This window comes from Homarus americanus, unplaced genomic scaffold (assembly GCF_018991925.1).
Source record: "Homarus americanus isolate GMGI-L3 unplaced genomic scaffold, GMGI_Hamer_2.0 scaffold7217, whole genome shotgun sequence".
Taxonomy (NCBI): Eukaryota; Metazoa; Arthropoda; class Malacostraca; order Decapoda; family Nephropidae; genus Homarus; species Homarus americanus.
Genome location: NW_024711888.1, coordinates 218,253 through 231,141, shown reverse-complemented (window position 1 = coordinate 231,141; position 12,889 = coordinate 218,253). Strand labels below are relative to the sequence as shown.

Genomic DNA, 12,889 nt, shown 5'->3' with positions numbered 1-12,889 from the left:
TGTTTTTTTCTTTCTTGGGAGGCCTGTGTGGATGACTCTGTGGGATGATGTGGGACGCTACCTGTGATGATATGCCGCAGGTAAAAGGCTCTTCACGCCACCTGTGATGATATAGCTCTTCATACCTGTATGTTAAAGGTAAAGGCTCTTCCATACTTATACGATGATATACCCGCAGGTAAAGGCTCTTCACGCACATAACAGTGATTTACCTTATGGTAAAAAAACTCTTCATACGCAATTGATATACGCAGGTAAAAGACTCTTCACACCACCTGTGATGATTTGCCACTGCTGGGTAAAATCTTCCCGCCACCTGCTTGATGATTTGCCTGGTAAAGGCTCTTCACCACCTGTGATGATATGCCGCAGGTAAAAATGCTTCCGCCACCTGTGATGATTTACACCAGATAAAGGCTCTTCGCCACACCTGTGATGATTTGCCGCGAGTAAAGGCTCTTCCACGCCACCTGGCGATTATTGTTGTGCACGGGTAAAGCTCTTCACGCCACCTGGCGATGTTATACCCGCAGGTAAAGGCTCTTCCGCCTGTGATGATATGCCACGCAGGTAAAAGGCTCTTCACCACCTGTGATGATATGCCGCAGGTAAGGCTCTTCGCCACATGATATTGATATGCCCGTGGAAGTAAAAGGCTCTTCACGCCACCTGTGATATGCCGCAGGTAAGGGATCTTCGCGAGTGATTTGCGCAGGTAAAAAGGCTCTTCACGCCGTTGATGAACCAAATAAGTTAATTTATTCTTGCAGTTTTTTAGTGTGATAATTACGTTTCTTAGTGTGAAGGAGAGGTTAGGTGGGAGGTGGGGGGGAAAGGCGTGTCTTGTTCTTTGCTTTTCCTTATAAACTGTGTTGAGGAAATTTTATTGTTTAGGCAATGTGTGTGTGTGTGTGTGTGTGTGTGTGTGTGTGTGTGTGTGTGTGTGTGTGTGTGTGTGTGTGTGTGTGTGTGTGTGTGTGTGTGTGTGTGTGTGTGTGTGTGTGAGAGAGAATTGTAATCCTATCGACTAATCTGAAATATTTTTGTAGTCAGTCTGTTGAGATTAATCTAGTTAATCCTATATAGAGTGACAGTAACCCTAGTTAATCCTATATAGAGTGACAGTAACCCTAGTTAATCCTATATAAGGTAAAAGTAACCCTAGTTAATCCTATATACAGTAACAGTAACCCTAGTTAATCCTATATAGAGTGACAGTAACCCAAGTTAATCCTACATATAGAGATTAATCCCATATATAAAGTAATCCTCTTAGACTCATTGCCATACAGTAGACTCTCAATCTGTCAGGCTGAGGCAACTTATTATTTTAACTTATAATACTTCTTGTGGGGAGATTAGTGTGGGGAGACTAGTGTGGGGGTGATGATTGTATGGGTGATTAGTGTAGGGTGATTAGTTTGAGATGTGGGGTGACTAGTGTGCTGTGGGGTTATTATTGTGGGGGTGATTAGTGTGTAGTGTGGGGTGATTAGTGTGTAGTGTGGGGTGATTAGTGTAGTGTGGGGTGATTAGTGTGTAGTGGGGTGATTAGTGTGTGTGGGAGTGATTAGGTGTAGTGTGGGTGATTAGTGTGTGTGTGTGATTAGTAGGGTGATTACTCTTTTGTATATGGTTGTGGTCTTGTTTTGTTACCTTTTAATAAACTATAAATACATTCAATTACATTCACCTCCTCCCTCCCCACTCCACCTCCCCCCAATCCTCCTCCCCTCACTCCCCTCCCACGCCCCTCCCCCACTCCTCCACACACTCCTCTCCACCCTCCCACCCTCCCCACACCCTTCCCCACACCCTCCCTCACCCCCCACCCCACTCCCTCTCCCAACTCTTCCTCCCCCCCACTCCTCCCTCTCACCACCCACCCTCTCCCCACACTTCACCTCCCACTCCACCTCCTCCCACTCTTCCCCCCACACTCCTCCCCCCACCTCCCCCCATCCCCTCCCCCACTCCCCTGCTCCCCCACTCCTCCCACCTCCACCCCACACCCTCCCTCCACTCCCCACTCCTCCTCCCCACTTCTTCTCTCCACACTCTTCCCCCCATTTCCACTCCACTCCTCCCACTCCTCCCCACTCTCCCCCTCATCTCCACCTCACCTTGCCTCCACCTCCATCCCTGCTCGTCCAACGTTAAACTCTAAATCTCGCTGCACTCCACCCTCCTCCCGCCTCTGTTGAGCTTCGAACAGTCACGCCGGAAACGCTACAACCAATTATTATTTTTTGTCCCTGTTAGCACGAAGAAACCAGCTAATCCATATTAATCGGAAATAATTATCAGATTTAGAAATATATTAGCGGTGTGAGCAAAAATATTTGTTGAGTAATTATATTTTTCACTGTGCAAATAAAAATGGATTGATTTCGGTAAATTGTTTGTGTGTGTGTGTGTGTGTGTGTGTGTGTGTGTGTGTGTGTGTGTGTGTGTGTGTGTGTGTGTGTGTGTGTGTGTGTGTGTGTGGTGTGTGTGTGTGTGTGTGTGTGTGTGTGTGTGTGTGTGTGTGTGAGTGGTGTGTGTGTGTGTGTGTGTGTGTGTGTGTGTGTGTGTGTGTGTGTGTGTGTGTGTGTGTGTGTGTGTGTGTGTGTGTGTGTGTTTTGTTGTGTGTGTGTGTGTGTGTGTGTGTTTGTGTGTGTGTGTGTGTGTGTGTGTGTGTGTGTGTGTGTGGTGTGTGTGTGTGTGTGTCAGTATTATTCTCAACGGGGGTATGGAAATACAGGAATGTTGTTTACCTGGAAACTGGAGACCAATGTAGAACTACGACAACAACAACAAACCTAAAGGGGGGTGGGAGGATGGAGGATGGAGGAGGATGAGGATAGAGGAGGATGGGAGGAGGACAGGAGGATAGGAAGAGGGAATTACCCATCACACACAGACAAGGGAGACATCCACCACCTTGTGTACTCTCTCTCTCTCTCTTTCCTTTTCCCATTCCCTGTCTTTCTATCCTCCTTTCCACCCATATCTCCTTCCTTCCCCTTCCACCCCCCATAAATTGTTGGGGATCTTAGCGGCTGTCAGGAAGGGGGTGTTCTGAGGGGGAGGGTATCGAGGGGAGGGGGGAAGAGGTCGAGAGGAGGGAGGGTCGAGAGGGAGGGGATTACCATATTGGCGCCACTGTTGTCGAAATTAGTTGAATAATGTGCCCACAGATGACGCCACTGACCCCCATCCTCTCTCTCTCTCCCTTCCTTCCCTATTTACCCCCTCCTCTCATTCCCCTTCCCCTCCCTTTCGTCTCCCATCACCTCATGTTCCACCTCACATCACCTCACCTCTTTCACCCCCCAACCTTTCCCTTCCACTCACCAACCCCACTCACCTCCCCCCCCATCCAGATTCCTACTCCTTCTCATCTCCTCAACCCTCCCCTTCCCACCCCTCTCACCCTCCCCCATTCTCCTCACCCTCTTATTTTTTGCAGGTCGTTTTTCAATTTATTAGACGGAATTTTCTCTCTCTCTCTCTCTCTTCTCTCTCTCTCAACACCGAAGAAAAACAAATATGGGTTTATATATAGATCCTTTTTTTTTTAAGTGGGGCAGGTGGGGGGGCAGAGAGGTGAGGAGAGGAGGAGTGTGGGGAGGAGGGGGCAGGAGTCATGTTTGAGGAGGTAAAGTTAGTTCTCTGCTTACTCCAAGTCTCAACAATTTTTCCTCGTTATTATTTTTTCCTCCCCGTTGTCTGTGGTTCCTGATAAGTTTTCCTTGGCAAATATTTACTCAGGATATTTTTAAAGGGTTTATTTTTATAATGATTTTTTCTTTCTTTCTTCGTATTCTTGGTAAATTCTGTTGGAGGAGGAGATTGGAGGTTGAGGGGAGGTTGAGGTGAGGAAGGGAAATGATGGGGAGGGAGGGGTGGAATGATGGGGTAGGAGGGAGAATGATAAGGCTGATAATGGCATGGAGGAGGTACACTTACAGGACACACCTGTTAAAGACACACCTGTTATACACCTGTTAAGAGAGACACCTGTTATACATATTACATAGTTAACAACTGTTAAGAGAGCCACCACTGATGAGAGAGAGGGAGAGAGAGAGAGAGAGAGAGAGAGAGAGAGAGAATGAATGGATGATGGAAGAGTCAGCAAATTTGGCCTTTAATACTGGGACCATCTTGTGTCACAGAGACCCACACGGGAGACAAAGTAATAATGGAACTATTTGTCTTCCCCACCCTCCCAGGCTAAACAAGGAGCGTGCTGAGGCTTGGTGTCCCCGGCAGATGGTAGGGAGAGCGGACTCCAAGGAATACCTGGAGATCGACTTGGAGACCATACACGTCATCTCCGCTACAGAGAGCCAAGGACGCTTCGGTAACGGCCGGGGAGCAGAGTTTGTCGAGAACTACATGTTGGAGTATTGGAGACCAGGTGTCAACAACTGGTACACCTACAAGCGATGGGACAGTGAGAAGGTGAGTGACTTAAACTGGGGTCTATCTTCCTTGTTGTCTTTTATTGTGTACAGGTGTTGGGGCAGTGACCAGGTGGGTACAGGTGTTGGGACAGTGACTAGGTGGGTACAGGTGTTGGGACAGTGACTAGGTGGTACAGGTGTTGGGACAGTGACTAGGTGGGTACAGGTGTTGGGACAGTGACTAGGTTGGGTACAGGTGTTGGGACAGTGACTAGGTGGGTACAGGTGTTGGGGCAGTGACTAGGTGGGTACAGGTGTTGGGACAGTGACTAGGTGGGTACAGGTGTTGGGACAGTGACCAGGTTGGGTACAGAGTGTTGGGACAGTGACTAGGTTGGGTACAGGTGTTGGGACAGTGACTAGGTGGGTACAGGTGTTGGGACAGTGACCAGGTTGGGTACAGGTGTTGGGACGTGACTAGGTGGGTACAGGTGTTGGGGCAGTGACTAGGTGGGCACAGGTGTTGGGACAGTGACTAGGTTGGGTACAGGTGTTGGGACAGTGACTGGTTTGGGTACAGGTGTTGGGACAGTGACTAGGTGGGCAGGTGTTGGGACAGTGACTAGGTTGGGTACAGGTGTTGGGACAGTGACTGGGGTGGGTACAGGTGTTGGGACAGTGACTGGTGGGTACAGGTGTTGGGACAGTGACTAGGTGGGTACAGGTGTTGGGACAGTGACTAGGTGGGTACAGGTGTTGGGGCAATGACTAGGTGGGTACAGGTGTTGGGACAGTGACTAGGTGGGTACAGGTGTTGGGACAGTGACCAGGTGAGTACAGGTGTTGGGACACTGACCAGGTGATTACAGGTGTTGGGACAGTGACCAGGTGAGTACAGTACTTATGTCGTTTATATTTGTACTATAGTTGTTGTCAGGTTTAACCAGACAGATGTATAGTGTCTCCCGGTAACATATATGCCCCCACACACCTGTTATAGCTGGACAGGTGTTCTACTATAAAACAGATGTGTCCACCCACAAGGCAGCTGTCTTCGTAAGTTTGGCAACATAATTTAGTAAACTGGAGCCTCAACCTGGCTGCATATTAAATTTTTAATGAAGTCAAAGTCCCAGAGAGTCAACGCGAAAGTTTGTGTATTACGGTGCATGATTTAAACTTTTGTGTGGGTGAGGAGGAGAGAGAGAGAACCCCTTATAGACACAGCAACACCTTCCTGGTATATCCAACACACGGGGTAGGTACAGTAGCCTTAAAGTAAACTCGTGAGTGAGGTTTACAAACACAGTATACTACAATATGCAAATCAGCGCCAAGGTAAGATATGGCGGCGGGGAGCTGCACTCTTTTGTAAACACACCGCTGCTTCCACAACAAACAAGTTATTATTATTTTTTTTGTAAGACTCGCTGGGTAAAACAAACACAATGATAATATATATATATATATTTTGTGATTATATTGACGTCTGTGTTATTACGTCATGGATTATTGACGTCTGTGTTATTACGTCATGGATTATATTGACGTCTGTGTTATTACGTCATGGATTATATTGACGTCTGTGTTATTACGTCATGGATTATTGACGTCTGTGTTATTACGTCAGATTATTGACGTCGTATACGCGGATTATAAACGTCGTTATTACGTCATTATTGACGTCGTTTATTACGTCGGATTATTGACGTCTGTGTTATTACGTCATGGATTATATTGACGTCTGTGTTATTACGTCATGGATTATATTGACGTCTGTGTTATTACGTCATGGATTATATTGACGTCTGTGTTATTACGTCATGGATTATATTGACGTCTGTGTTATTACGTCGTGGATTATATTGACGTCTGTGTTATTACGTCATGGATTATTGACGTCTGTGTTATTACGTCATGGATTATATTGACGTCTGTGTCATACGTCATGGATTATATTGACGTCTGTGTTATTACGTCATGGATTATATTGACGTCTGTGTTATTACGTCATGGATTATTGACGTCTGTGTTATTACGTCATGGATTATATTGACGTTCGTGTTATTACGTCGTGATTATATTGACGTCTGTTATTACGTCGTGGATTATATTGACGTCTGTGTTATTACGTCATGGATTATTGACGTCTGTGTTATACGTCCGGATTATATTGACGTCAAGTATTACGTCAGGATTATTGACGTCTGTGTTATTACGTCATGATTATATTGACGTTCGTGAACGTCGGATTATATTGACGTCGTGTTATTACGTCATGGATAATATTGACGTCTGTGTATTACGTCATGGATTATATTGACGTCTGTGTTATTACGTCATGGATTATTGACCGTGTTATTACGTCATGGATTGACGTCTGTGTTATTACGTCATGGATTATATTGACGTCGTGTTATTACGTCATGGATTATTGACGTCTGTGTTATTACGTCAGATTATATTGATCGTTATTACGTCAGGATTATTGACGTCTGTGTTATTACGTCATGGATTATATTGACGTCTGTGTTATTACGTCGTGATTATATTGACGTCTGTGTTATTACGCGATTAAGTTTCCTGAGATTATAATTTTACGGCTTCAGAGTAATAATTGTTATATGAAGGTGAAAAACACACACACAGACACACACACACACACACACACACACACACACACACACACACATGTACGTATCTTAAAGGATCGTAAGTGAAAATTTCCTCGTAAACTGGAGATGTGAGAACGCCTTGACCTCAACACCAACATGGCGTTAAATATATCCAAGACCCAAATGAATGTGGAGAATGTTTATGAAAATGTCGTATGTTGAGATTCTGTTGACGCCTGTTGTGTGAGGGGGTAAGAGGGGTGGAGGGTGGGAGAGGAGGTAAGGGAGGTGAGGGGGTAGGGAGTGGGAGGGGGGAAAGGGGTAAAGGAGAAAACTTTAAAACTTTGACAAAAATGGGAATAAAAAAAACATGACTGTTGCTTAGTTTGAGAGAATGTTGTGTTGGTAAGTGCTAGTTCTTGTTCTTCTTCCTTCTTTCTTCTTCTTCTTCTTCTTTCTTTCTTCTTCTTCTTCTTTCTTCTTCTTCTTCTTCTTTCTTCTTCTTCTTCTTCTTCTGTTGATCTTAAGGTCAGGGTGTGTTGTGTGTGTGTGTGTGTGTGTGTGTGTGTCTGTGTGTGTGTGTGTGTGTGTGTGTGTGTGTGTGTGTGTGTGTGTGTGTGTGTGTGTGTGTGTGTGTGTGTGTGTGTGTGTCGTTCACTTTCTCCTCTTGTTCAATTTCTCTCACTTTCTCTCGACCTCATGACATGGCTCTCCTCAACCCACCTCCTACCCTCCCTGGCCTCTCCTCACCACCTCCCACCTCCCACCCTCCTGGCCTCTCCTATATCCCCCTCACCGTTCCCTAACATCCACTCTACCCCTTTCCTATCCCTTCCACCCACCTCCCTCCCTCCCTCACCCTCTCACCTCCCCCACCTGATTCAAACACCCCTCTCTAGGTGAGGTGAGAGGGTCAGAGACACAACTAGGGGGAGCTAACCACCTAACTACACCCAGGTCATCAATCAATCACAAACGATACGATTTAAGAGTGGTGGGTTGGTGGGTCTGTGGGTGGTGGGTGGGTGGTGGGTGGGTGGGTATGGTGTCTTTGGTGGTGTTGTGGGTGGGTGTGGTGGGTGGGTGGTGGGTAGGTATGTGAAAGTGTGTGGGAGGAGCAGGAGGGAGAGAATCAGCTGTTTTTTGTTGACATACACTGAGTGGGAGGAGGAGGAGGAGGAGATCAGCTGTTCCTCAATATCTCTGACCAAAACAATTAAACGTAATATAATAAATAATAATAAATATAATTAATTCAATAAAATGATTAATAAAACCTTTAACTCTCGCGTCAGAAATAATTTATATGTTTAGTTGGTGGAAATATATCGCTGTATAATTATATCGTCAGATTATGGAAAAGAATATTATATTATTAACATTATTAATCAGAGATAAATCAAAGCTCGAATAGGTAGACGAGATGGAGGTGTGTGTGTGTGTGTGTGTGTGTGTGTGTGTGTGTGTGTTAAAATAATATATTAACCAGACACAGACACTAGGACCTCTCTCTCTGCAAAACAAAATGACATCGTCTGAATTTTGCACAGCCGCCATCAAACTTCGGGCGGCGGAGGAGACGCAAAGCTTACAAAAATATCAGAGTTTTCTTGTGGCCGCGACAGACACGGTCCTTCTCCTGTCTCCCTCAAGGGATCCGAACTAATTTAGAGGATACCCGACCCTAAACCAGGGGGGATCCAACCGTCTTCAAACAACCGCAGTGATGCTCTTTTGTTTAGGAGTATATATTTTTACCCGCAGGGAGAGGAGGATACTCTTCCTTATACTTGTTTGTTTACCTTTTGATTCAAGCACAGTTTGCGGGGAAAAAAACTGCCGTGGAGATGTCTGGTTGGGGCGGGAATGGAGAATCGCTTTGCAATTCTTTCTTTACTGAAGTACTAAATGATGTTTTCTTGTGGGGGAACATTTTATACCCCGCTAAAAGCTCAAGTCCTCTGCCGGTTTGTGAAAAGAATAACTCTCTCTCTCTCTTTCGTGAAATCGTTTGGGTTTTCAGACAATCTGTCTCCTCCTCCTCCTCCTCCTCCTCCTTCTTCTTCTTCTTCTTCTTCTTCTTCTTCTTCTTCTTCTTCTTCTTCTTCTTCTTCTTCTCCTCTCCCACCTCCTCCTCCTCCTCCTTCTCCTCCCTCTTCCTCCCTCTCCTCCTCCTCTTCCTCCCCTCACCATGTACGCCCAGAATTCTTTGTTTTCGTAATGCACTTGTAGCTTCGGCAACTAGGGGAAATAGTGAGGAAAGATGGGATGGGAGATGATACTGATGGAATGTGAGGGGTGTGGAGGTGGAACAGATAATGCGAGGAGATGGGATGGTGGTGGTGGTGGTGGTGGTATTAGAAGGGAAGGAGGAGGATAGGAGTGGAGGTGGGATGGGATGAGAGGGGGCGGAGTGGGAAAGGGAAGTGGGAGGGGATAATCCATTTACCTGCTGGAGGCTATAGTGTTAACTCCTCTGGTTTATATATTCAAATGGGATTATTCTTCCTCTAGTAAAAACACGACGGCCGATGCCTCTACTTGTGGCCTCTCAGTCTGGACCCAGTGAGAGGTGAGGGGCGGTGAGGGAGGTAGTGGGAGAGAGAGATGAGGGGGTAAGTTAGGAATGGGGTGGTGAGGGAGGGTGTGGGGAGGTGGAAAGGGGTGGATAGTGAGAGACTGAATGTGAGAGGGGTGATGGTGATGGGAAAGAGATGAAAGAGAAGATGTAGAATAGAGAAGGGAGAGAAAGGGGATAAGAGAGACAGTAATAAATATGGAAAGAGAAGGGAGGAGGTTAGGGGTATCGTCATCTACTTTATCTCCCCCTTTTTATCCTCCCTTCATCTACTCTATCGACTCTTCCTTCCTCCTTACTTCTCCTTCTCATCCTCTTCCTTCTTACCATCATCCCCGTCTCTTCCTATCCACTTTTCTCTCCACCTATCCTTCTCCTTTCCTTTTTCTCCTTTCTACCGTCATAATCTTCCTCCTGACCCCTCCTCCCTCCTTTCTGGCTCTTCCCTCCTTCCCTGTCCTCTCTCTCGGCTCCCCTCCTCCGGCTCTCTCCTCTCGGCTCCCCTCCTCTCGGCTCCCTCCTCTCGGCTCCCCCTCCCGGCTCCCCCCCCAGCTCCCCCTCCCAGCTCCCCCTCCCGTCTCCCCCTCCCAGCTCCCCCTCCCGGCTCCCCTCCCTCCCCTCCGGCACCCCCCTCCGTCTATTACTGCCGGATAGTAAATCTGTCGAGAAACTTGTAAGACCGCAGCTCCTCCTCTGAGTGATGTTGCTGACCCTGGCCTAGCTCTGCCACGTCCATCGGGAAGCTGTGGCTCATCTCAGCGTCCTCCTAGATCCTACGGGAAGCTGTAGTTCATCTCAGTGTCTCCTAGATCCTACTGGAAGCTATGTTCATCTCAGCTTCCCTATATTCTACGGGAAGCTGTAGGATCCTCCACTATCTACTACCTTGTTATAAATACATCCTTATTCTCTATTCCGTGTCCAAGTTAACTAATTATTGTTATTATTATTATTATTATTATTATTATTGTTATTATTATTATTATTATTATTATTATTATTATTATTATTATTATTATTATTATTATTATTATTATTTATTTTTATTTTATTTATTTTTTTACTTTTTTTAGTTTGGTCACATGTAGTTGTTACGTAATGGGAGGATGAGGTGAGGAAGGGAGAGGAAAGGGGGATGGAGGAGAAGGGGGGAGAGAAAGCAAGGGAAAAGAAGGACGAGGTGGAGTGGGAGAGAGGTGAGGGAGAGGGAGGTGAGGAATGGGAGAGGGAGGTGAGTGGGAAGGGGAGGAGAACAGATGGAATGTCGCCAGAATGAAACTGTATTTTTTATTGTTGTTTAATTTGTGACATATTTGGGGACATACCTACCTGCCCCCCTTCCCTTCCACCCTTCCATTCCCTCCTCCCTTTCTCTCCCTATCTCCCTCCCTTTTCCCCTTCCACCCCTTCCATTCCTCCCTTTCCTCCTCCTCCTTTCCCTCTTCCCTTCCCTCCCTCCCTTTCCCTCCTTTCTCCTGTTCCCTCCTTCCCATCTCTTCATCATATCTTCCTTCCTTTCCATATTTAAATCCCTATAGATCCTTTCCGTAAGAGATAGACAGACAGCTGGATAGATAGATTGATGGATAGATAGATAGATAGATAGATGGCTAGATAGATAGATAGATGGCTAGATAGATGAATGGACATAGGTAAATTGATAAAAGCTAGACAGAAAGAACGGAGACAAAGACAGAGACAGAGACAGAGATATAGACAGGTTGGAAATTGATTGCCTGATAGATTTATTTTTAAGAGATAATTGATTGATAGATAGATGGATAGAATAGTTGTCCAATATTTTCATCCCGGCCAAGTTGATGTGTGTGTGTGTGTGTGTGTGTGTGTGTGTGTGTGTGTGTGTGTGTGTGTGTGTGTGTGTGTGTGTGTGTGTGTGTGTGTGTGTGTGTGTGTGTTGTGTGTGTGTGTGTGTCTGTGTGTGTGTGTGTGTGTGTGTGTGTGTGTGTGTGTGTGTGTGTGTGTGTGTGTGTGTCACCTCACCTAACCTAACATACTGGTCTAATTTACACACACTCTTCCCAACCTGACAATAAGGTAGGTTAGGTTAGAGTGAAAGGCTAGGTATTGGGTTATAGGTTAGGTGAAGGCTAAGGTAGGTTAGGTTAGGGTAGGTTAGGTGAGGCTAAGGTAGGTTAGGTTAGGGTAGGTGAAGGCTAAGGTGGGTTGGGATTGGGTTAGGTTAGGTGAAGGCTAAGGTATTAGGTTAGGTTAGGTTAGGTTGGAGGTGAAGGCTAAGTTAGGTTAGGTTCAGGTTAGGTTAGGTGAAGGCTAAGGTGGGTTAGGTTAGGTTAGGTTGGGTGAAGGCTAAAGGTGGTTAGGTTAGAGATGGGTTGGGTTGAGTTAGGTTAGGTGAGGCTAATTGGGCTGGGTTGGGTTAGGTTAGGTGTGAAGGCTAAGGTAGGTTAGGTTAGGGTAGGTTAGGTGAGGCTAAGGTAGGTTAGGTTGGGTTAGGTTGGGTGAAGGCTAAGGTAGGTTAGGTTAGGAGTAAGGTTAGGTGAAGGCTAGGTGGGTTGGGGTTAGGGTAGGTTAGGTGAAGGCTAAGGTAGGTTAGGTTAGGAGTAGGTTAGGTTGGGTTAGGTTAGGTGAAGGCTAAGGTAGATTAGGTTAGGGTAGGTTAGGTGAAGGCAAGGTAGGTTGAGGCTAGGTTAGGTTAGGTGAAGGCTAAGGTAGGTTAGGTTAGGAGTAGGTTGGGTGAGGCTAAGGTGGGTTAGGTTCATTACTTTTAATGGACCAGTTATGATATAACCCATTCATACATGCTGTAACATGTATGAGGTGACACATGTATACAGAGGGACACATGTATACAGAGAACATGTATACAGAGGGAGACACACATGTATACAGAGAGCACATATGTATGCAGAGGTGACACATGTATACAGAGACACATGTATACAGAGGAGACACACATATGCAGGGGCATGTATACAGAGACACATGTATACAGAGGGTGACACATGTATACAGAGGTGACACATGTATACAGGGTGACATGTATACAGAGGGAGACACATGCAGAGGCATGTATACAGAGACACATGTATACAGAGACACATGTATACAGAGGGTGACACATGTATACAGAGGATGTGTATACAGAGGGTGACACATGTATACAGAGGGCGACATGTATACAGAGGGTGACACATGTATACAGAGGGTATACATGTATACAAGGGTGACACATGTATACAGAGGTGACACATGTATACAGAGGGTACACATGTATGAGGGTGATACATGTATACAGAGGGTGACACATGTATACAGAGGGTGACACA

The 12,889-nt window shown here is 46.0% G+C and overlaps 1 protein-coding gene across 1 annotated transcript in view; it reads left to right on the top strand.

Moving 5' to 3' along the window:
- LOC121858969 (discoidin domain-containing receptor 2-like) overlaps positions 1-12,889 on the top strand; it is a 137,312-nt gene that overhangs the window by 24,157 nt on the left and 100,266 nt on the right. Inside the window, exon 3 of the mRNA XM_042355630.1 lies at positions 4,218-4,449. Within this exon, the coding sequence (XP_042211564.1) occupies positions 4,218-4,449 (232 nt within the window). The remainder of the gene's footprint in view (positions 1-4,217; positions 4,450-12,889) is intronic.